Source organism: Camelina sativa, chromosome 11 (assembly GCF_030686135.1).
Source record: "Camelina sativa cultivar CO46 ecotype springtype chromosome 11, ASM3068613v1".
Classification (NCBI taxonomy): Eukaryota; Viridiplantae; Streptophyta; class Magnoliopsida; order Brassicales; family Brassicaceae; genus Camelina; species Camelina sativa.
Window position 1 is genome coordinate 10,723,076 of NC_141890.1, and position 23,957 is coordinate 10,747,032.

Sequence of the window (23,957 nt, forward strand, 5' to 3'; positions counted from 1 at the left end):
ATGATGCTCCAATCTCTTTATCTGGTAAGAAACTCTCTGATTTCATTTGTAATTGGGATTTTATGTTAGCAAAATTAGGATTTTACGAACTGGGAATTGATGTTAGCAAAATTAGGGTTCTATGATGTTAGCAGAGTGGGAATTGAGAATTGGAGATTGATCAGATCCTACTTGCTTCTGCTGATGCTAACTTCACTAGTGGAGAGTTTGCTACTGCTTTGAGAAATGTCAGCTCTAGGCTTTTCAAATTTTCAGAATTTTGGGATTGTTGCTGTTGGAAGTTTTATCTGAGATTTGGGGAAATAAGGGTTTGTAATCTCTTTGCTTTAGATGCTTTTATGAAATAGTGAGTTTTTAGTATATATATTGCTGCTCTTTTGATGCTTGAGCTTTACTGAAATTTTCCTTGTTTACTTATTTGCATGTCTGGGATATTCGTACCAAGATGCAAATTTTTGCACTCTCAGGACATGAGAATACCGTTTGTTCTGTTTTCACTTGTCCAACCGTACGTATCTTTTCATATGGACTTCTTGTTATTGATTTGGATTTCTTTTGAAACTTCTTTTAATCATAGTAATTGAAACTCACTTTGATCTGTGATGTTGCAGGATCCACAAGTTGTCACTAGATCCCATGACACGACCATTTTTATTGGGACCTTCGATATGGTATGTCTTATCATTCTAACCATTTGCTTGAACTTAAAAGCCATACTTATCCCTTCTCATTGTATAAACATTTGTGCAAGTGTATGGTTTCACTTGAATAATGCTGGATTATATACTTTAAGTCTCTGTAGTTTATCAAGCATTGTCTTTTGCTGCAGACTAGTATGATTGAATCGGACAAATTTTGTTTGTACGTCTTCTTGATAGATTGTTCTCTTGATATTGAAAGACTTCAGCTTTGGTTGAAACTATTACTTTTCAGTTTGTGTTCATGGACTTTTAAAATGTGTATTCCTGAATTTTATAGAAATGATTCGTATCTGGGTGCTTGAGTTTACATTACAAGGTCACCTGCTATGTTAGTAGTAATCTCCTATGCCTAAAGTCTGACCTTTTCTTGTTTTGTTTCTTTGCAATTCAGGATCTGTGAAGATGTTCTCCGCTTAGAACAAGATCAAGAAGGATAAAAATGCTGAACCAACAGAGTGCCAGGAGCAAGTTGCTCAGGTAACTAATACCTTTTTTATGTCTTTGTTTGTAATTTTGTCCTCCTTTGTGGAATTATTCATTGTTAACAAACTTTCATCTTCTCTTAGGCTTTGTTTGTTGCTCTATTTAGTGTCTTCCCCTTCTCATTTAATGGTTGCATTCTGTTATACAGAGGGAAAATAATTTGATTTCTCATTGCAGGCATATGGATATCTCTGGAAACCACAAAGTTGTTGTGATTTAGTTACGTCCCATTCAGAAGGATAATGCGTCCTCCCAAGAAAGGTGCTGCTGTTCAGAGGCCACGTAATAGGACTCTAACCTCTGTTCATGAAACAATGCTCGAAGATGTTGCTTTCCCCGCTGAGATTGTTGGAAAGCGTACTTGTTACCGTCTTGATGGTTCCAAGATTATCAAATATTTTTAGTTTGAAAACAATATTTTTCAAAAATAAGAATCTCATTAAGAACTTGACCATTGGAGGGGATAATTTTATTTCACCTACAAAAAGTTCTTAGTTTTAAAAAGTACACAATTTATTGTTAAAAGATTCTAAGAGTCTGAAAATTACAATCTCCCGATAAAGATATGGTCTTAGAATCTTGAGTGAAAAATAACCTAAAAGTTTCTAGAAACAGTTGATAGATAACCTCTGTACCCAAAATAACTTAAAAGTTTCTAGAAACAGTTGATAGATAACCTCTGTACCCAAAATAACCTAAAAGTTTCTAGAAACAGTTGATAGATAACCTCTGTACCCAAAATAACCTAAAAGTTTCTAGAAACAGTTGATAGATAACCTCTGTACCCAAAATAACCTAAAAGTTTCTAGAAACAGTTGATAGATAACCTCTGTACCCAAAATAACCTTGCCCGGACATCCACGAAACTAAAGGGGTACTTTCGTCATTCTCTAACAATAGCCATTGCTGCAAAAAAGCTTCACCCCTCTCTCTCTCTCTCTCTGAGTTTTTAATTTTCAAAGACGGAGAAAAAGCAAGCGTCTTTATTTTTTTTCAGGTTCTCAGCTCTGTTCCTGCAAGAATCTTAAATAAATCCTTCTCTCACTCTCTCTCTTCCTCTCTCTCACTCTCCAATCTTATCTCTTTCTCATTCCAAACCTCGAAAGAGCTACTAAAACTATAGATGGCCTTTGAGTTACCAAACGACTTCAGGTGCCCGATCTCCCTCGAGATTATGTCCGACCCGGTTATCCTCCAATCGGGTCACACCTTCGATCGGGTCTCAATCCAACGCTGGATTGACTCCGGCAACCGAACTTGTCCAATCACCAAGCTCCCGTTATCAGAAACCCCTTCTCTGATTCCCAATCACGCACTTCGTAGCTTAATCTCAAACTTCGCTCATGTGAGTCCTCGGACTCAGCAAGAACACTCTCAACAGTCTCAATCCCAAGCTTTAATCTCAACCCTCGTCTCTCCATCGTCCTCTAATGCATCAAAGCTCGAGTCTTTGAGCCGCCTTGTTCGTCTCACGAAGCGAGACTCGTTAATCCGGAGGAAAGTTACTGAATCAGGAGCGGTTCGTGCGGCTCTGGATTGTGTTGACTCTGGTAATCATGTTTTACAGGAAAAGTCTCTGTCTTTGCTTTTGAATCTTAGTTTAGAAGATGATAACAAAGTTGGTTTAGTAGCTGATGGAGTGATAAGACGGATCGTTGCTGTGTTACGGGAAGGGTCCCCTGATTGTAAAGCCATTGCTGCTACTCTGTTAACGAGTTTAGCTGTTGTGGAAGTGAACAAAGCTACTATTGGATCGTATCCTGATGCAATCTCTGCTCTTGTTTCTCTTCTCCGGTTAGGGAATGATAGGGAGAGAAAGGAATCTGCCACGGCGCTTTACGCTCTTTGCTCGTTTACTGATAATCGAAAACGTGTTGTGGATTGTGGGTCGGTGCCTATATTGGTTGAAGCAGCTGACTCAGGGCTAGAGAGAGCAGTGGAAGTGTTGGGGCTTTTGGTTAAGTGTAGAGAAGGAAGAGAAGAAATGAGCAAAGTAAGTGGCTTTGTTGAGGTTTTGGTTAACGTTTTGAGGAATGGGGGTTTGAAAGGGATTCAGTATTCTCTGTTTATACTCAATTGCTTGTGTTGTTGTAGTCGAGAAATCGTTGATAAGGTTATGAGAGAAGGAGTTGTAGGGATATGCTTTGGTTTGGAGGATAATGAGAGTGAGAAAATCAGAAGGAATGCTACTAACTTAGTCCATACTTTACTTGGGAATCCAATGAATTCATGATCTTGGGAGTTTGATTTGGTGCCGAAAATGGAAGTTGAAAGGATCGGTTTTTGCTATTCCACGGCGGTTTTGGGGATTATAGTTGTCTCTGGTTTGGATATGGAGGTAAGTTTGGGGTTCTCTGTGTTGGATTCTCCACTTGTAGTTCATGTACAAAAAGAAAGGAAGAACAAAACAAAGGTTCAAAGTTTTCAACAAAGCAACATGCAAAGGCTTTTGAGGTTTTTTTTGTTTGTCTGTACATTAAAGAAATAAAAGGATCATACATAGTAGTTTTTACTTCATCTGCTTCAAAATGTTCAATTGTTCATCTTCAATAGATTTGTAATCTTTTTCGATGTTTTTGATCATCAAGCCGTCTCTGTTGAGTCTAAACCCTTTGCTAATATTTTCCCCCATGATTTTACATGAACAGCATTAGTAGTAGCACTTTGGTTGGTTATCAATTGACTCAATATATACATTTACTGTTTGGTAGTTGAATCACTGTGTCGGTAGATGCATAAACAGTAAGAATCATTGTTTCTTCAAGTCGATTCAGAACAGTAAGAAATTTATTGATCTCTAGTTGGTTTAAAGGCTTTAAGCATTCATGGATCCAAGAAAATAAATTCCGGATCTTTTTTTGCTTTATTCTCCTAAGAACTGTGATGATTCCATAAGACAAACCTGTCTTTTTACTACAATAGTCACTGGGACAAACCAGTCAGTGTACTATATGATTCCATGTCTACTCCATTTAGGTTTTGTTTTCTTATAATTCAATTGTGGCGTGCTAGTAACAAAAGCATATGGTCTCCTGTTTAATTCGCCACAATGATTTTAATTTTCCTTCGATAAAAGATGGGTTATGTTTTTCTTTTTTTCTGACTCGTGCATTTTTTTTTAGAAAACAGTGCTGAGATACTGCTTTATGTTTCTTATTCAATCATATGCCTTGATTTGAGGACACACAAACAAAAACAAAACATAGTAATGTCCTTTGAGGGCCATGAAAAGGAGCTGCTTTTATTAAAGTGATTGTTTTTCTAATAAAAGATCTCCTTAATTGAGATTTTAATTACCTAATTTATTGTTGACAATAAACATCATCTAATTTGTCTCTCTAATCCTTTTTGGACAAAAAAATCATCTAATTTGTCTTCCTAATCTTTTTTTTTCCTTGAAAATCTACAAATTCTACACCTTCTTAGGATTCTGACTAAAGAATTGATGTGGAATCACGAAAATGTGAGAAAAAATATATTGTAATTTAAAATCACGAAATTTTGTTTGTCTTTAATTTGACAGAATAAGTGAACATAAAACCATAAAATTGTATGATTTGGTAAAAAACACAAAATTATTTAATCTTTCAGTGGGATAGCTCTAAATTTGAAGGAAGTAACGAAACGAGACATCACATTTTATAAACAAATTAACATCGGATTTTACAGTTCTTAATAAAAACAAAGCTTATCTATGTGTTCATGTGTAATGTTATATTTTTGTTTCGTTATAACAGTCTAATTCCAGAAACTAGATGTGTCCAAATGCTGCGGAGGGGTGGAGAAAGTACTTGAGATTGGCATCAGACAAAGACCGCGGCTTCGAAGATCTTGTCTTGAACTACAACCTTGATCATGAGGACTATTGCTTGATTTGCCTGACCACTAGAATTGAAAGAATCTTATTATGATCCATAAGCAAAAGAACAAAAAATTAAACTACTAATTTGATTTTGGATTATAGAGTTGTTTAACCGTAAACTAATTTAAGTACCTGCTTCTGTTCACCAGATCCTCTAGAGTTCAGGTGTGGATCACTCGAGACCTTTTCCTATATTAAAAATAATTATTTATATAACAGTTAATTAAACTCAACAATTAGTAATATTTTATAGAAACTCAACACTCGAGATTCTCATGCTTACAATAATTTGTTCTTGTAGAAACTTGATGTACTCTATAGCATCTTGGAGGACAGAAGCAGTGTCTGTCTGCATAACGTAACCATCAGGAAATAATAATTAGTAACAAAAAAGGAAGTAATTAAATTTCCTAATTAAGTATGGCTAATTATAGTTGAGTTATTAATTAGATAACAGATCATAAAGAAGACAAACCTTGCCAAAGGGTGAAGCTAACTGCTGAAGCGCGGTGATTCGATCTCCAAGTTTCTCTTTACGAACCTTATCATTCAAAATAGTTTAATGAAATTAGAAATAGTTTTGTGCATGGCCATGGATATAGGGTTTTTTTTTTTTTTTTTTTTTTTGCATAACTAAATTATTAAGTGATAATTTCTGAAAAGTGACGAAGTAAGATATTTTGCTAACTAACTTTGAAGCTCGGAAAATGAGATGGTGTCTCAAGTCTTGGTCTTTTTAATGGCTGTGATAACTCAATATCTTCGTGTTCTTCAGTTTTCTCACTTGCTCTCTAAAATTAATTGGTCACAACAACATCAAAATCTACCGAAAGGAACCTCGTTTAAAATTATACAATAAAAGAAAAAAGATTGATTAACGTACCTTGCAAGTAACCAGACTCTTGCAGGATTGCATGTTGTCGTCCTTTGGTTTGTCTTTGATCTCGTGATCGAAAACTGATACCGTTCTTGATTCGTCCAAGAAATCGTCATCAAAGAAATGAAAGCTTTCGAATAGTTCTGGTTTCGGACTGTTAGGAACCAATAATTGTTCATTAGAATCAAACAATCCTTCTAGAAAACTATTTATCGTACCGAATCTTTCTTCTTCATGGCTGGAAACGATAATAAGAAAAGGAAGGTCAGGAATCAAAGATCATGATTAATTTTACGTACGTCACATAAGATATACATGAACTTACAAATTATATTGACTCGAAACGTAGGTTTGTGAGGTGGAATCGGTAATTGCATTGCCTAAGAATGTGGAAGTATCAAGATAGTTCTCGTTGTAGGTTTTGGCATCGAGGGTATCAATGTTTTGCCATTCATATCTGCCGCTATGGACGACAATCTCCGCGGAACGAGGTAGAGAACAGCCGGGGAAGATGCTGTTGGAGGAGCTCCACCATGCTCCGGTACAAAATCTCGCGGTGTCAAATTCTTCCGTCATGCCTTGTTAGCTACGTAAGCTGTTTGGTTTAGGTTTGTGTATTCTTTTAATTTCTTCCGAATTATTTGGGAGTTTGCATTAGACAATTAATGATGTTGATGATGGTTTGTATTTATATGTGGCGATGAGGTTTAAATCAACGACTTAAAAGATGTCGCGAGAGTTTCTATTTTTATCGGTAGTTCCTTAACTAATCTATTAATTATTTGATCCTGGTGGGATATAGATAATGTATGTTATCAGAGTAGTCGATAGGAAGTTAGGCCATAAGCAAATTACGTTAAAAGATGTCATTTTTTTTTATTAACGTACATAAATTGTAATTTGAGTTTTGATTTAATCACTCATCATAATACTACATGAGAGTCTGTAACCCTATTTTCTCAAACATTATATATAAACCAAATTTACATTCAACTGTTGTCCTTTTTATTATCTTTACTATTCTTATTCGCTGATGTGAAACATTATATATAAGCAAATTACATTAGTATAGTACTAACTACTAAATTTCAAATAGCTACTGAGTTGGAGATATTTGAAACTATATATGTTTTGATACGTTGAAGTATATGTCTAGCTAAGGTAAGATAAATTGTTATCAAATTTGATTCGAAGAAAAAATGTGTATATTTGTCAGTGACTCATCGTACGGATATTGTATTTATTTCAAACATTATAGAAAATGCATCCTATATAACTACTGTTTTGGTGTTAATTGAATTATAAATATTTAAAGGGAGGGTCCTTTCGTTTATTAGTACATGAATGTTAACAAAATTGACGTCACCTTTACTTTATGCATATCAAATCAATATTGATATAAATATTTCTCGTCCACTTATATTCATTTTTGTGATGTTCGCTGAATACGTACAAGAAAAAAGGAAGTCAACGTTACCAAATCCATCGCAAAAGGGTTGGTTGGCTCTGGCCTCGTTTATTCCTTATACGACCAGTCGACCACTCATACGGATATCTGTTGTACACACGTACGTACGTGCGCATATATACTTGTCGACTTTTTCTACTTTTTTGCATAAATAAGATAAAAAAAAAAAGATAACTTCAAACAAATATATACCACACAAAAAATAAAAAGAATTAAATTATCTGAATTTGATCAACATCTATAGATAAATACAACTATTTACAAATTAATAGTTAGGACGTAACCATATACTGTATGTACATGTACCACATATTTTGGATTGCTAGTTGCTAATTCAAACAAGAAGAATGTAGTTTAATTTTCTATTAGATTAAATAGAAAACATGATTAAAATAAATTGTTGATATTCGAATACGATCGCTAACAAACAATTATGTGTACATATATGGATTAAGTCATACCGTCTGCTCCAATCCACTTGGATTATTTTAGGGTTTGATCTCCTATATATTAATTCTAGAAAGATATCCAAAATACGCTCATGTCATATAGTTTGACTCAACAAATCATTTTATTTTGTTTAGTCAATACATAAATATATTAATAATTGTAGACCTCTAGCTCTAGTGACTTAGGTTACACACCAACTTCAATAGAAAGAATTGAACCAACTAAAATTATTATTGAACCAACCTTTTCTGGATTTTGTCTTCATGTCAATCAAACTGAACTTCGTTTTTTACACGATTTGAGTTCAACAGAATTTTAAGACCAACATTCTTAAAATCTCGAGATTGTTGATTTGATTCCTTTGACTTGAGATAACGGTCCATCTTGTAAACTTCATTCCATGATGAAAAGTGAAAACTATGAATTATTGTAGTTTGTATAATACATATCGTTTATTATTACTTTGTTAATTTTTCGTGGAGTGGAGAAAGTCAAAAAAGTGTTTTAACGGTATATTATTTTATATTTAGAAAGTGTTAAGTTAAGGGGTGGGAAAATTATATTTGTCTTCTGATTTTGTCTCTACTATTTTTTTTTTTTTAATAACTTAGCTTCCAAATTTCTACTTCCAACCTTTACACAAATGAAATGATGAAACGAGGTCAACTTAAGAATTGGCCCATTGAAGAGCTGATTCATTTTAAGCCCGTTTATGATAAAATAACGTCAGACTCGGATCGTGCCGGGTCGGACCCTAAAGAAAAGATTTAATGATTTCTTTCTTTTACCTCAACAAATGGGGAATTTACTTTTGTTTCCACATCTTTTGTAAATACACTCCAAAGCCCCAAAATTTTGCTACTTAATGTCCAATATCCACCTACTGAGTTTGAGTTTGCTAAGTTATGATTCAGCCTCCAATCAAATTTCAGACTCTCTTAGTTGAATAATAGATTTAGATCCATAAATCCTAAATCACATTTTGCAGAAACATATAAGGAGACAAAGAAGAATCTCATTGGCTTGTAACATAAACTCTGTTTCATCTGAATCAAATTATATTCTTAAATTAGAACAAAAATAATGTCATAAGATCAATGAAAAATCTTATTGGATCCAGAAATTTTCCAAGATGTTAAAACTTATGGATTGCTTCTCATAACTTCCAACAGAAAATCTTTAGTCTGTTCAACATCACAGAGTTCCTCATGTATCTGAACTGAGGAAGAAATAAGGATTGTTCCACTTGATGTTGTTAGACTAATGTCGATGATCTCGAATCCGAGAAACCTCATGACCTCCATGTATTTGGTGAAGATCCCTGCTTTCTTCTCTGTTATGATCTTTAACCAAAACCTCCTCTCCCCAATCTTACACAACTGCACATTCTCCTGTCCAAAAGAAACCATTTAGAGAACAGAACCAATCAAGAAAATGGATTGAGGAAATTAATTTAAAACCTCGATTCCAAGCTTCTTCATCTCTTCTTTTAGATGAATTGTTTCAAGTTTAGGTTTAATCATCGTCTGATCAGTTTGTTCTACATCATCAATCTCAGGAGGAGCTTCTTCCATTTCAAAAAGCTTCTCTGAAAGATTCTGAACATTCTTCTGAAGCTCTCCTATGTAAGTAATCGCATCTTCAACAATACTCGCTTTAGTCATCTGAAAACAACAACAAAGATAACAAAAAAATCATAACCAAAAAACCCACATAGACACAAAATCTGAGATATCGGAATTACGTACGTTGGTGACAATAGGGACATGAGATCTTAGAGCCATAAGCCGAACATGTAGCTTCTGTCTTCGACGTCTCTCTGCTTCAAGATTTGGGGATTTGAAGCTCTCGTCTTCTTCCTTATTCTCTTCCGTTACTTGTCTCCTACGGTTCATCCTGACTGGCTCTTGAAATATGCTTCCTCCACCCATTTGTGTTTAATCTTCTTCTTCTCCTCTGATAATTTTTTTCAGACAAATGTGTTTCTTTTTTTTTTCTTTCTTGTTTATGTAATGGTGGTAAAAGACATGAGTTATATAGTTGTTTGTCATGTTGAGAGAAGTCTGTTAGTGGAGAGAGAAGAGACGAGAATAGAGAGAGAATCTCAGTCTCAGTTTGTTATATTATTGATGTGATTTCAGTTAGAGTCAAACATAGAGAATGAAAATTACAAATTTTTTATTATATGTTTTTGTTTTCATTATTACATAGAAAAAGAGAAAGAAAATAAAAACAATTTATGACGAATTGAGGAATCTTCTTATTCAAGGGTTCAAAACACGAGTCCTCACAGACAAAGGAATGGTAACATTTCGAGTCCCATCAGTCCAAGTGAAACTACCAAAGAAATAACCAGTGTTACTCTTATGACTTGACGAAACCCTAACTTTAAACCCAAGTTTCTTCGTGTTCTGTTCGAACACTAGAGTCTCTGGTTCAACAACGATCTTTACACCTTGAGGAGGCTCCACCACGGCTCTATAAACCGAATCTACCGGTCCAACGTTAGTCACCGTTCTCGTGATGGTCACTTCTTCTTCAAGGTCGGGAATCGTGATGGCCGGGTAGTTGAAATCGAGTATAGATGGTAACGGAGACGAGCATCTTGTGGGTTTTCCAACGAGTATAGTGATTGCTGTCTCGTTGTAACCAGAGGCGCAGAAAAAGTGAATGTAATCGTCGACATTCATGTCATAGACAAGTCCCGGATCTTTGGCTCTTTCCATGTTCACGAGTCCTGCACCGTAGTCAAATGGATCAGCCAGTTTCCGTGGTTGTCCCTCCGCAAAGATTGGATCCCCGGATGGATCGGTCTTCCATGCTATAATAACAACATAACAGCCAGTGTCAGATTAGATTAGCGAAAGAAATGGTGGTTGAGGAGAAAGAAGTTTTTGATGTTTTCAAGAACCTGAAGTCATAATAGCGGATTTAAGCGCGGCAGGAGACCAGTCAGGGTGTAAAGCTTTTAGTAGTGCGACGAGCCCCGAAACAACGGGAGTGGCAAAGGATGTCCCTGTGCCTAGGATATATCCGCCGTAAGAATCGGGGAAGGCTTCAGAGGTAGCTGCTAAAATCGTCATACCCGGGGCTGCTATATCAGGCTGCATCAATTATTAATTTTTTCCAAAACAAAAAAAAGATTAGAATCCTTGGATACGAAAGACAAGAGATTTCAAAACATTTGTTTAGAGAAAGAACCTTGAGAATGGGTGGAGAGATTGGATTAGGCCCCCTAGATGAAAATCCGCAAACTTGAGTCGCAATAGGACGTCCCACAAGCGTTTTACCTGCACTAATTTTTATTGTTGGAGAACTGAAAAGACCCCAAGCCATACGAAAAAATGATCAGCTTAACATACTACTATGTGACTTGGAAGGATCAATCACTAAAAGTACAAAACAAAGGATAATATATACCTTGTCGAGCGGATGTATCGTAGAATCTTAGCTCCGACTTCATGGTCTACGTAGATGTATGGTGTTTTATACACAACATCACTTTGTTGATCAGTACTGCGTGCCACGATCATCCCCGAGGCTTGGTTGGAACTTGCAGCCACCAATGCGCTTGTCATTTCCCAATCTTCTTTCACAAAAGTTAGGAAAACTTTTCCCGGTATGGGAGAGGTGTCGTTTTGATAGTCTTCGAGGTAAACTAAACCAGCAGATAATTCCTTACCTGTATGTTGAGCTTGACCCTGAAACAGTTTTACAGGAAAAGAGTTAAGTTTCCAAGACTGTTGGAACCCGGTGAAAAGACCTGAAAAAAAAAACACATTTTACGTACTATCATGGTGATGTTATTTCCAAAAGTCATGTCTACATAAAAGGTACGGTCAATGTTAGTTGCAGCGACTGTGAGCAACCACGGAGCTACATTAGACACAGTGGAAGCAGCGGGGCCTGTATTAGCAGCACCAGCTACAACCGGAATGCCCTTCATCACTGCATGGAAGGATCCAAGCGCCATATTGTCCTCTTGGTATGGGCCAGAAGGAAGGATTCCGCCGATTGAAACCGACAATACATCAACGCCATCATTTATGGCCTCATCGAATGCCTTGAGCATATGCACAACGGACGAACCCTGAAATTCTCTATCCCAAACAACTTTGTACATAGCTATACGAGCCTTTGGAGCACCGCCTCTCATGACTCCAGGTGCAAGACCACCATATGAGACATTAGGCACGAATGAAGATGCTGCAATTGAAGCGACGGTAGTCCCATGTCCACCAAGACCTCTAGGGGACAACATATATTCTTCCTCGCTGATTCGTTCCCCAGGAAACATCTCATCCCAGCCATCAGTGAAGTACTTTGCTCCTACTAACTTTTTGTTGCAATGCTTTGCTGGGTCAAAACCCTCTCCAGCTACACACTTGCCCTTCCAATGTTTCGGTATTGGTCCAAGCCCTTCATCGTTAAAAGCCGGAGACTCTGGCCATATTCCAGAGTCAAGAAAACCAATGACAACATCACTTCCCATGTTGGTCTCATGGAGAATTCCTTTGGGGAAAGTTGGAGAAAGGCCCAAATAATCATAAACTCTAGTGCTCTGCAACTGAACCATTCGATTTGGTGAGACACTGAAAACATCAGGACGGTCTGGATATGACATGAAACAAAACCAGAAAATGTGTCAGAAGCTTGTTTAAACAATTTCATCACTAGTTTCATATACTCTCAAAAACAAAACCTGAAAGTTGTTTAGCTTGTGAGTCTGTAAGCCTGGCTGAAAACCCGGAAAATCCATGGTGATAGTTGTAGATGATGGACTTTCGAGCAGCTTCCGGGCTTCATCATCATCAGTACAAAAATCAAGCAACAAAATCATTAGCTCGAAAAATCATGAGACATCATCATCAGGAAAGAGAAATCAAGAACTCTGTTTCTATATCATACATACCTTTCGAAAACCGACTCCAACATCCTCTGGTGTGATTCAGAGACTAACTCAGGATCATCGTGTTGCCTCGCACCTAAATGAACTATATATACCTACCTCAATCCGAAACAAACAAACAAACGTTTCATCCATCAATCACAAGTTGACCAAACATAAGGACGAAACAAAAAGAACAAACCTAGAGGACCATTTACACATACCTTTCTCTTCTCATTGCTGCTTTCTTGAGCAAACACGCAAAACCCACAACTGAGAATGAACAAGAATACAACAAAGAGACAAGCTTTGGACCTTCCCTTCACAATTCCCATGTTTCTTGTGGGGAAGAATCGCTTCTTTCTTTGTTGGTTTAACCCTTAAAGTCTACATTTTTCATTCTTTAATAGTCTTCTTGGAAAACTTACAGAACAGCAAAACAGACATGAATAGCTAGCAGCAGGTAGTTATTGCTCACAAAACCAAAATGTACAAATAGATTTTAAGCGAGACAAATCCAATTTTGACATAAGACAGTTTTATCAGTTTTATATATGTAGTAGTTCCTGTTAATTTGGGGCTGTTTAGCACATCTCTCTTAACAAATCTCATCTCTGTCATTTTCTTTATTAGCATTTTTAATTTCTATTTATGGGATTAGGTTATAATCACATACGATAGATTAGAAAAATCATTTTTTTTCTTTCTTAATAGATGATTTAGAAATCAAAGTCGAATGAATAGGGACTAGCAATTACACAATTAGGGTTTACAACTACGAACAATGAACACGATCGCAAATCCTATTCATCCATAGCAATTACACATTTAGGCTTTACGATATATGAAGTATGAACAATGAACAATGAACAATGAACAACATCTCAAACTAGGTTAGGTTTCGCAATTACTTCAAATCATAACAAGGAAAAGATAAGAGAGGATAGAGAGAGAAGCTTAGGTTAATGATGATCAACGAGGAAGACAATTAGCATCGATCTATTTCGTCTCCATTGCTTCTTCATCAACTCGCAGTAAATTTCTTCAATTAGAGAACAATCTCAAATCTCTCCTTTTTTTTTCTTCCCCCAACCAAATCACACTGTAAGAAGAATAAACCCCAAAATATTAAATCTTAAGAGTTTTTTTTTTTTTTTTGCAAACTAATATTGGAGCTAAACAAAATGAGTAGAAAGATAAAAGTTTGAGAAAATGACAGCTGAACAATTGTTATTAGTTATTAACTTATTACTTTTTTCATCACAAAATTTACGACTAATATTAACTCACTTTTTAAGCCTTTTTTATGCTATTTGAAAAAATAAGTAAAGTTTATTTTGATATACTGTATGTAGTATATATTATGTCGTTACAACCATCACGGCACCATTTGAAAATTTTCATAGCATGGGAGTAAAAAAAATACAATGATAAGTTAAAAGTATTTTAAACCGATTGTGATATATTCTTTCCTCCCCAATTACAGTGGACTCGGTGAAAACATTTTAACTTTCATGAAAACAATTTACAGGAAAAAATCAGGGATGAAACGTGTCCTCAGAGAGATTGGGATCGTGACATTGCGAACTCCATCACTCCAAGTCAAACTCCCAAAGTAAAACGCAGTGTTCACTCTGTGCGAGCCTGGAGACACACTCACTGTAAACGCGGTCTTGTTGCTTCCTTTGTTAAACACCAACTTCTCTGGCGAAACCTTTACGCTGAATCCGAATGGAGCCTCGATCACAGGCGTATAAACCGAATCCACAGGTCCAACGTTGGTCACGGTTCTCGTCACTGTGACGTTTCCCTTGACGTCTGGGATTGTAATGGACGGTACGTTGACGTCAAGAATCGATGAACCTGAGCTTGGGCATTTTTTAGTGACGTTTCCGGTTAGAGCAGAAACCTTTTTGTCTGTGTAAAGAGCCTGGGAACATAAGTAATGTATGTAATCATTGATGTCCATGTCGTATACAAGACCGGGATCTGTGGCTTTCTCCGGATTCACAAGACCTCCTCCGTAATCGAATGCATCGGCTGCCTTGTAGTTACCTCCATCTACAGTTAGACGCTCGCCATGTGGATCGGTTTTCATGGCTAAAAGAACACATAAGGTATAAGAGTTTTTGTTTAAATGCAGACTTTTTAATGAGAAAAGAGTTTTGAAGAGATATTAATTACTATACCTGTTGTGACAAGAGCTGATTTTATTGCAGCAGGAGACCAATTAGGATGCGAAGTCTTGAGGAGTGCTACGATTCCTGCGATCACCGGAGTTGCCATCGATGTTCCTGAGTAAGCGAATTCACTGGTGTCTTCATCTGTTGGTATTCTAGGTGTTAGTAAGGTCACACCAGGGGCTGCTATATCCGGCTGCATTACACAGAAATATTAAGTTGATTAATAAAAAAGCCAGATTTAGTGATCCACAGAATATGAGATGAAGTAAACAGAACCTTAAGAATGGCAGGTGAAAATGCACTAGGCCCTCTCGCTGATGACTTTGCAACTTTACTTGCTACACTTTCGCCAATTATTGTCTTGTATGGGCTTATCTTAATTTTCAGTGATCTGCAAGAAAACAACAATTTTGATTCTCATATGTAAGAAGATGAGATATTAATTTGACTGAGCAATGTTTGTGAAGATAGATAACCTCGTAGTATGGATGTCGAAAAATAACTCGGATCCAACTTCCAAATCCACGTAGATACAGGGAAAGTTTACGGGACATTCAAGTCTATCATCAGTCGGACTTCTCATATCAATTAGAGCGATACCACCGTTTTTTTGAATAACGTCCGGCGCCAGCGGACCACTGTTACCCGCCGAGAAGTGCAATAGAATTTTACGCTTTGTAACTTGGTCAAGATTACTATGATCATCAGTACTAATCACTTCAGTGAAGCCAATTTCTGGTCCTGTGTACAGACTCTGACCCTGAAAGACAGGCAATGAAAAGGCAACTTTAGTCTCAATCACAATTCACAATTCACAATTCACAAGCGTTGCATTGTTAAAGATTGAGAAGTTTAAAATGTACCAGAATCGTTTTATTGTTCTCGAGTGTGATCAATGTGGGGAAAGACCGGTCGAGGGTAGTCGCAGCCACAGTTAAAATCCATGGAGAAACGTTAACAACCGATGAAAAGCGGGATCCTTCGTTACCAGCTGGAGATACGACAGGAATACCTCTATTCACTGCGTGTAGTGCTGGAATTGCGATGTCGATTTCAGCGTCAAGAGATTTCAGGGCTGAGCCACCAAGAGAAACTGACAAAACATCAACACCGTCGTGAATGGCTTCGTCAAAAGCTTTCCAAACATCAGCAACTGAACACATCCCTCCTTCCACACCCCAACATGCTTTATACATAGCTATATGGGCCTTTGGAGCGCCGCCTCTCATGATTGACCCAGATGAGAGACCAGGCAAAGTCACGTTAGAAACGAAAGAACCAGCTACCGTTGAGGATACTTGAGTTCCGTGCCCAATACGATCTCGAGGAGATAGATATTCTGTAGTACTATTGATTCTTGTTTCGAGATCTGCATTAAGACCATTAATATAGTATTTAGCTCCAATAAGCTTTCTGTTGCAATCTGCAGAACTGAACTGGTCTGCAGATACGCATTTTCCTCTCCAGTGTTTTGGTATTGGGCCATATCCATAATCGTCAAAGGCACCTGATTCCGACCATATCCCTGCTCATATAATGTCAGGATTTGTTAAACGCTCTGCTTAGAAAAGTTGAGATCGAAACAAATTGCTAGAGAGATTGATATAATACCAGAGTCGATAACGCCAATAATAGCACCACTGCCCATGTTGGTCTCATGTAGAAGACCTTTAGAAGAAGTTGGAGTTGAAAATTGGCCTAAGTAATCCCATGTCCGTGTCGTTTGCATCACAAGTTTTCGGTTTTCCAGAAGAAGAATGACTTCAGGATGATCTAGTAGAAATACAGACAATGATTTAGAGAAAAAAGCTTTCTGATTTTTGGAATATTAAGAACTCATGAACAAGCGAGAAATATGTAATAAAGAACAATACTTTTCAATTTTTCTGCCTCGGCTGGTTTGAGCTTGGCTGCAAAGCCAGAAAATCCATGGTGATAACTGTAGACCATTGACTTATTGGCTGCTTCTTCGCTGTAACACAAGATTCAAACCAAAAGATTAGTTCAGGTATAACCATCTCAGAAGCTAAGTTATACACCCAAAAATCTTCAATGCAACCACTCTTTTACCTTCCAAGCACCGATTTCAGTATTGCAAAATGTGACTGTTTCACCAACTTAGCATCATTATGTTTCCTTTCCCCCAAGTAAAATATATAAACCTATTATTATCAGAAAGATAATGTATACATGAGAATGAGAAATTACAACAAAAAAAAGTTCCTCATGTATCTAAAACAATTTGACTACATACCGGGAACTCGGGGACAAATGGTGGCACAGGTTTATCTGTAAGAAAATCATCGCCCTCTAGAGGAGCAGCCTCTGGAGAGAAGGCGAAAATTGATGCCTGAGGAGGATCAGCCTCGTGGGGTGTTGTTCCAGAGCTAAGCTTTCCATTTGTTATAAACACAAACCCAAATGCTATAGCAGCAAAACACAACCTAAAAGAACTATCCATTTTCAAAGTTCTCTTCATTTTCCACCGAAAGTGTGTATTCTCCCGGATTTCCCTTGTGTTTTTATAGATAGATCCCCATTGTTTTAAACTAAACTGTTAAACAAAATTTGGCTCCATAAATTAACAGAATAACCAATTAACACACATACTGATTGTATCCTGCAGTAAAGAAACGTTGTAACTACTAACAGGCAAAATGAAAATGGGTGTTATTGGCATATGACAGTTAGGCACAAGCTAAATTTAGAGTATAATTATGATAACTACGGGTACAATAGATTCAAAAATCTAAATTGAAATGTAAATATGACATATGCGTTGGAGTGGCAGACAGGAAGAGAGAGAACATCAGAACACAATTTTCTATTTTGGTGAAATGAAAATTAAATGTTGATAGATAGGAATGGCACCTAGTTAAATTAGGCCACTGGTTATGGTTGGTAGAACTTTATGATTCTATACATATATATATATCAAAAGATATTACAGAGAAGTTTTAACCAAAATAGTAAAACGCATGGTTAAAAATTGATGTTTTGGATTCACAGCTTAAAGGATACTGAACTGCTTATTTTATTGCTCAAGACAAACAAGAACAAAAAACCCTTGTGCATTACTTTACTCGGTAGTATACATTATAAGAGACTTAACCTAGGAGATCGACCAAGACATTATAAGATCAGTGATCACATTATTCTCATAACCATTTGCTTTCTTACAGCATTAAAGAAGCACAAAACATCAGACACATACGACATAATTCATAAGAATTCACACAGCTTTAGACGTAATGAAAGAGCTACTGCTCTAAAACAAGAAGTAGGAGGAACCGAGAACAGATCTGATCTTTACCCAGATGACGACCACGGAGACACTCGAGATCCATAATCTGAGAATGATCCACGTATAGATTCACCTGAAAAACAAAGACGAAGAGACAGGAAACCTGTGAGGGTAACCAGTCAAACAGAAGGTAAAATTTAAAAATAAGTAGAGAGGAGTATCAGCAAATACATTTGGACCATAACGTTTGATGAACCACTCAGCCAACTTCGCATCAGATGCTTCAAACATAGTCTTCTCTATACCCAAACGCCCTATGACTTTAGCAATTATGTCTGCTCGAAGAGAATCTGCGTATTTGCAGACATCATCTGCATCAATCATAATCGTGTCTGCCCCGGCTTCTAAACACCTTTCAGCCTTTCTGATCAAGAGATCTATGTCCTCAACAAACTCTGTGAAAACAAAGTACTTCTCTCAGTAAGCATGTAAATCTAAAAAAACTCTCAGTCTCTCACTGCTCACCCAACGAGTTTCTTACCAGTTGATCGAGGTTCCGGAACAACATAAGAGCCAAATGCTCTATTCCTACCAGGAATATCAGACTTGTTGAATTTCACAGCAAACATTGGTTTAGCTCTGAGACCACCACTCTTAATCAGACGTACATATCGTAGAAGAGTTTCTTCAGGAACCTCAAGCAAATTTGCATTCAGCTCTATAGTGTCAAACCCCAATTGCTTACACTCCTACTCCACACAAAAAAACACTAATTAGCCTCACAAAAACCTAATTCTTCTCCAATACTAAACACGTCATCTTTGAAAAACACCTTTACCTCCACATAGTCTTTGAAAGCTGAAGGACCACCACTCCGAAGCATATGTTCAGCCCAATCCCCAGTACTAACATACACACCGTGTTCATGAGCCGTTTCAATAGCTTGTTTGATGAATGATTTTGGAATTAAACTGTTGGATCCTCCCGAGAACTTTAATCCATCAACAAATTGTCCCATCGATTCAAATATTTCCTAAATCAACACGATTAACTAACCGTAAAAGTCTAATCAAGTCAAATCGTTAAATCATGACCGGAATAATTAAAACGGTAAGGTACCTGAAGAAGGTTCTGGCTGAGAACGGAGTAACGAGGACCTCGAATCTCCGTTACACCGTAACGGCGAGGCTTCTCCGGACGATCTTCGTTCTCCTCAAAACTCTTCCATCTGTAGTACGCCGCCATTTTTCTCAGTTCACCTCTTCTTCTTCTTCTTCTTCTTCCTGAGAATTCGAACTCTGGAAGAATCGAACATTACTCGATTTTTTTGTTTTTAAAGACACAAAATAAGTAAGTCGAAGAGTGGAGCTGCTTCTAGAGAAATTTGCCACGTCATCACCGCTTCTCCACGTCACTCTTTTTAACGTAGCCACGTCATCAACGACACAATGAATGGAAAACGCAAATTTTGGGAAAATTGAAACTTTTGTTATATTACAGCGTTTCAAACCGCAAACGTTTCACATCTTCTTTGCTTGGCTGCTCTGTCCAAGAATACGAATATTAGAAAGGTTGTATAACATGGAAGGGGAAGAATAAAGAATACTATACAAATTAAGCAATTAGCTAAAAATAGAAAAAGTGTCCGTTGGTATTTATCTTTAATTCCACTGAAATACAGTATGATTTTGCTAATTATAATATTTAAGTTTGATTATTGCATAATTTGTCCTTCAAAATGTTGTAAAAGTTAAATGTCTCTGATGAAAAAAAGAGAGCTTTGCATGAAGGATCACAGCTAAACTTTTATTCTCTTTAACATGATCATTAGTAAAAATGCAAAGAAAAGGAGACTTATATCTTTAACTTTATTCCTATTCCATCCAACGAAGAGAGTCTCTCTCTTAAAGCTTACAGTTCTAATTGCCTATAAAAATATACAAGAACAAGTTATTACGTCAACAAATAGTCATCGCTGCTTCTTTGTTTGCTTGTAAGGACTTGTTTCATTGACAATGGCAAGGAACGTAGGGTTCTTCATCTGTATCTTGATCCTAGCCATGGATGTTTCAGCTGGAATTCTCGGCATTGAAGCCGAAATAGCTCAGAACAAGGTACATTACACATACACACACATCCACAAGTCTGACCAGAGTTGCGGATTTCACTAACTTGTTTGGTTTTGAGGTGCAGGTGAAGCATTTGAAGATGTGGATTTTCGAGTGTAGAGACCCGAGTTACACAGCCTTCAAGTATGGTTTAGCTGCGTGCATCCTTTTGGCGGTAGCCCATGTAACTGCTAACTTGCTCGGTGGGTGTCTATGTGTTGTCTCAAGACAGGACCTTGAAAAGTCCTCTGCCAATAAACAGCTCGCCGTGGCTTCTCTGATATTCTCCTGGTAAGTCAAAACACCACATAAACAGCACAAATGTGTAAATCACTTGTGAGGAAGGAGACTTGTAGAGAGCTTTGTTCATAGATCCTTTTTTGTATTTTCTCAGGATTATATTAGCGATTGCGTTCTCGATGCTGATCGTAGGGACAATGGCAAACTCAAGATCAAGAAAGAACTGTGGGATATCGCACCATCGGGTTCTGTCCATAGGAGGGGTCCTCTGTTTCATTCATGGTCTCTTCGCTGTTGCTTATTACATCTCTGCAACTGCTTCAACACGAGAACAGACGAGCGCAATCCATGCTTGAAAATTTTTCTTTCTTTAAATTTAACACAATGTTTAAATTTGACTTAAAGATATATATACCTGGTTTTCTATACTTATGTCTTTCTCAATGAATCTTCAAGCCGGATTTAGTTTTCTTGTTGACTCTGGGTGCAATGGAAGATAAGGCTGTGGTATGTATCCTTCTAGCCTCAGCTCTTCGAGAAGCAAATTTAGCAACGAATAGATATGTGAAGACTTGGGATGATTTACATCGCCAGAAACAAACAAATGAGTTATTTTGTTGATTTCGATCCAACTATAACCTGGAATTTTCTGAACTCCTTTCTCTTTCATTAAGCTCCGAACTTTAGTCACTCCACCCCATTCCTCAGCATTAGCATGTGCATTAGAAATCAAAACATAGTAACCAGAATTCCGAGGATCTAAACCCATTAACCTGCTTGAAGCAACTTTAGCAAGTTCGACATTCTTGTGAAGCCGACAGGCTCCAAGTAACGTTCCCCAAACTCCTGCATCTGGAGAAAACGCCATGCTCTTAACAGTCTCATAAGCTTCGTTTAATCGACCAGCTCGTCCAAACAGATCCACAACGCACGCGTAATGCTCCTGCTGTGGTTGGATTCCATAATCCTCAGTCATGGATCTGAAGAAGTGGACTCCTTCATCAACATCTCCAACGTGACAACATGAAGATATTATCTCAAGAAATGTGATTTCATCAGGACGAAGTCCGCCATTTTCAACCATTTCACGAAATAAACAGAGGGAATCTTGTAGCTTCCCGTGGTTCCCATATGCAGCAATGATGCTGTTCCACGACACAATGTTCCTTTCTTTCATCCTCTCAAAAACATTCATCGCAGATTTTAGATTTCCACACTTAGCATACATGTCTATCAATGTACTTTCGCTATATACATCAGAAACAATTGAATGCTTTATCATAAAACCATGAATAGCTTTCCCATAACACTCGGAAGGTAAGTTTGCACAAGCAGAAAGAGCAGCTGAAATACTAACACAATCAAAACTGATTCCCGAAACTCCCATTTGTCGGAAAATATCAATAGCCGCACTCGGATCATCACTCTGTGAGCAACGTGTGATCATGGAATTCCACGAAACAACATCCTTCTTAGAGAGTCTCCCAAATATTTCATAAGCAAGATCCATTCTTCCACACTTAGCATACATGTCGATAACAGCGGATTCAATATTGCACATGTTATCGAAACCTTTCTTGATAATGAAACCATGGAGTTCCCTCCCGATTTTCAATGCAGCCAAACCACTAATTACCGGTAAAATAGACACCAAAGTTATCTCATTTGGACTCACTTTCACCTTGATCAGCCACCTCAACATCTCTAAGGCATCAATATACAAACCATTATGCAAATACCCAGAGATCATTGATGTGATTACTACAACGTCAACTGATTTACACTGACTGAAAATATTTTGTGCCATAGAAACACCTCTACACTTAAAATAAGCATCGATAAGAGCACTTGTTAAGAAAATATCCAGCGGTATGCCATGTCTCATAATATAGCAATGAATTTGCCTACAATACTCAAGGTTTTCGAACCTTGAAACTGATGGGAGCAAACTAGAAAATGTGATAGCATCAGGTAAGACACCTGAAGATATCATCTCACAGAAAAAAGTTAAGCTTTCTTCCATTAGTCCACTCTCAACATATCCAGATATCATGCAATTCCATGTCACCGTATCAGCACGAGACATCATCCGAAACAACTTAGATGCATCATCAAAACGACCACATTTGGAATACAAAGATAGAAGCGAGTTTTTGATAGAACCTTCAAAATCCAATCCAGAAACAACCGCCAGACCATGAAGCTGAAGTCCGAGATCAATCAATGACTTAGAGGCACACACCGATAAAACACAATCAAACGTGACAGCATTAGGACTAATCTGATCCATCCTCATTGCACTAAACCCTTTTATAACACTATCCAAAGCTCCACACTTTGCATACCCATTAAGCATCACATTCCATATAACACAATCTTTCTGACGAACTCTACCAAACAACTCACCCGCTACATCAATCTTTCCATACTCAAGATAAGCTTTGATCAAAGAACTCGCAACAAACTCATTACAATCCATCCCAAGAGAAGAAACAGTACCCCTAAGAAACTCAATCCCTTTAAAATTCTTCAAAGCAACACAAGCCTTAACGAGACAAGGAAACGTAGATACATCAGGACTAACTCCACAACACAACATCTTGAAGTAAAACGACAAAGCCTGATTCAATAAACCATTTCGAACAAAACTGCTGATAATCGAATTCCACGGTCTGATGCTACTACGTCTTATATCAAGCCTGTAGAACATTTTACCACAATCTGAAAAGCTACCACACATTCCGTACATCCCTAAGATCCTCTCATCGATATAACTATCACCGGAGACTCTGTTTACGATTAGAAAGGCGTGTACTTGCTTACCTTGCCGAAGCAGGGTTGGGTTAGAGCAAGCTTGCAAGAGTAATGTAAGTCGACGAGGGAGAGATTCTCCGACGACGAAGCGCTTAGCGACTGTGGAGATACTCATAGCCTCTTTATAAAAAGATAGAGGCAAAGAGAAATAAGAAGAAAACAATTAAAGACTAGTTGGCTTCGTCATCGAGGACTCACTGAGTCAGCGAGTTGCCGACGACGACGATGATCGGTGAAAGTAGCCGGGGAAAGGGCGCCGGGAATTAGGGCAGACGAAGAACTGTATAAACCACACGTGCAAATAAAACTTTAATATGGGCCTCGAGTCATCATTGAGGCCCAATTAAAGTTAAATCGCTGCCACATCGAACCGGTTGTTTCCGGTTAGCATAATTTCTTTTCGATTCGGTTTGTAATTGATTTTTACAAGATTACAGGTAAACGTTTAATCCAATTGAAGCTTGATTCGGTTTTGGACCTTGTACAATGTACAACACCATATGTGGAGTGGAGATCTCCAACGTACTTAACGAGAATCGATTTGAAATATAGTGTAGAAGCATTTAAATAAACCAAAGAGCTTCCATGAATAGATTTCTTTTAGGTAATGTAATGATATGGTTTGGTAAATCACCATGC

At 37.4% G+C, this 23,957-nt stretch overlaps 7 protein-coding genes and 2 pseudogenes across 9 annotated transcripts; 3 read left to right on the plus strand and 6 right to left on the minus strand.

Annotated features, from left to right (window-relative positions):
• The first annotated feature begins 445 nt into the window (after window positions 1-445).
• LOC104722926 (small ribosomal subunit protein eS7x-like) lies at window positions 446-1,588 on the plus strand. The gene is made up of 5 exons (XM_087472347.1): window positions 446-508; window positions 612-671; window positions 1,119-1,178; window positions 1,268-1,323; window positions 1,405-1,588. Exons 1-5 carry the CDS (start codon window positions 446-448, stop codon window positions 1,586-1,588), a joined length of 423 nt encoding a protein of 140 aa, XP_087328473.1.
• Window positions 1,589-1,657: 69 nt separating this feature from the next.
• Window positions 1,658-3,792, plus strand: LOC104722927 (U-box domain-containing protein 8). Its single transcript, XM_010441187.2, has one exon. It carries the CDS (start codon window positions 2,308-2,310, stop codon window positions 3,415-3,417), a length of 1,110 nt encoding a protein of 369 aa, XP_010439489.2. The 5' UTR covers window positions 1,658-2,307; the 3' UTR covers window positions 3,418-3,792.
• Window positions 3,793-4,732: 940 nt separating this feature from the next.
• On the minus strand, window positions 4,733-6,607 carry LOC104722928 (transcription factor bHLH103-like). The gene is made up of 7 exons (XM_010441188.3): window positions 6,249-6,607; window positions 5,930-6,161; window positions 5,739-5,837; window positions 5,522-5,587; window positions 5,330-5,395; window positions 5,179-5,235; window positions 4,733-5,069 (listed from the first exon to the last, which is right to left on the minus strand). The coding sequence occupies exons 1-7, from the start codon at window positions 6,497-6,499 to the stop codon at window positions 4,923-4,925; spliced, it is 918 nt and encodes a 305-aa protein (XP_010439490.1). The 5' UTR covers window positions 6,500-6,607; the 3' UTR covers window positions 4,733-4,922.
• Window positions 6,608-8,859: 2,252 nt separating this feature from the next.
• Window positions 8,860-9,892, minus strand: LOC104722929 (transcription factor DYT1-like). Its single transcript, XM_010441189.2, has 3 exons — window positions 9,590-9,892; window positions 9,302-9,505; window positions 8,860-9,232 (listed from the first exon to the last, which is right to left on the minus strand). Exons 1-3 carry the CDS (start codon window positions 9,770-9,772, stop codon window positions 8,984-8,986), a joined length of 636 nt encoding a protein of 211 aa, XP_010439491.1. The 5' UTR covers window positions 9,773-9,892; the 3' UTR covers window positions 8,860-8,983.
• A 105-nt stretch (window positions 9,893-9,997) lies between these two features.
• LOC104727873 (subtilisin-like protease SBT3.12) lies at window positions 9,998-13,946 on the minus strand. Its single transcript, XM_087474073.1, has 8 exons — window positions 12,954-13,946; window positions 12,754-12,845; window positions 12,544-12,641; window positions 11,632-12,452; window positions 11,262-11,542; window positions 11,043-11,157; window positions 10,753-10,945; window positions 9,998-10,662 (listed from the first exon to the last, which is right to left on the minus strand). The coding sequence occupies exons 1-8, from the start codon at window positions 13,062-13,064 to the stop codon at window positions 10,106-10,108; spliced, it is 2,268 nt and encodes a 755-aa protein (XP_087330199.1). The 5' UTR covers window positions 13,065-13,946; the 3' UTR covers window positions 9,998-10,105.
• Window positions 13,947-14,118: 172 nt separating this feature from the next.
• On the minus strand, window positions 14,119-17,570 carry LOC104722930 (subtilisin-like protease SBT3.1). The gene is made up of 9 exons (XM_010441191.3): window positions 17,167-17,570; window positions 16,983-17,074; window positions 16,787-16,884; window positions 16,524-16,685; window positions 15,776-16,437; window positions 15,389-15,672; window positions 15,189-15,303; window positions 14,919-15,105; window positions 14,119-14,829 (listed from the first exon to the last, which is right to left on the minus strand). Exons 1-9 carry the CDS (start codon window positions 17,389-17,391, stop codon window positions 14,255-14,257), a joined length of 2,400 nt encoding a protein of 799 aa, XP_010439493.1. The 5' UTR covers window positions 17,392-17,570; the 3' UTR covers window positions 14,119-14,254.
• A 531-nt stretch (window positions 17,571-18,101) lies between these two features.
• Window positions 18,102-19,500, minus strand: LOC104722931 (protein HEAT-STRESS-ASSOCIATED 32-like; annotated as a pseudogene). The gene is made up of 5 exons (XR_015571842.1): window positions 19,276-19,500; window positions 18,995-19,189; window positions 18,698-18,905; window positions 18,388-18,611; window positions 18,102-18,289 (listed from the first exon to the last, which is right to left on the minus strand). The product of XR_015571842.1 is annotated as a protein HEAT-STRESS-ASSOCIATED 32-like (transcript).
• Window positions 19,501-19,935: 435 nt separating this feature from the next.
• On the minus strand, window positions 19,936-23,682 carry LOC104722932 (pentatricopeptide repeat-containing protein At4g21300 pseudogene; annotated as a pseudogene). Its single transcript, XR_015571843.1, has 2 exons — window positions 20,920-23,682; window positions 19,936-20,819 (listed from the first exon to the last, which is right to left on the minus strand). The product of XR_015571843.1 is annotated as a pentatricopeptide repeat-containing protein At4g21300 pseudogene (transcript).
• LOC104722933 (protein DESIGUAL 2) lies at window positions 20,131-20,934 on the plus strand. Its single transcript, XM_010441193.3, has 3 exons — window positions 20,131-20,270; window positions 20,350-20,555; window positions 20,659-20,934. The coding sequence occupies exons 1-3, from the start codon at window positions 20,172-20,174 to the stop codon at window positions 20,858-20,860; spliced, it is 507 nt and encodes a 168-aa protein (XP_010439495.1). The 5' UTR covers window positions 20,131-20,171; the 3' UTR covers window positions 20,861-20,934.
• Window positions 23,683-23,957: the final 275 nt, after the last annotated feature.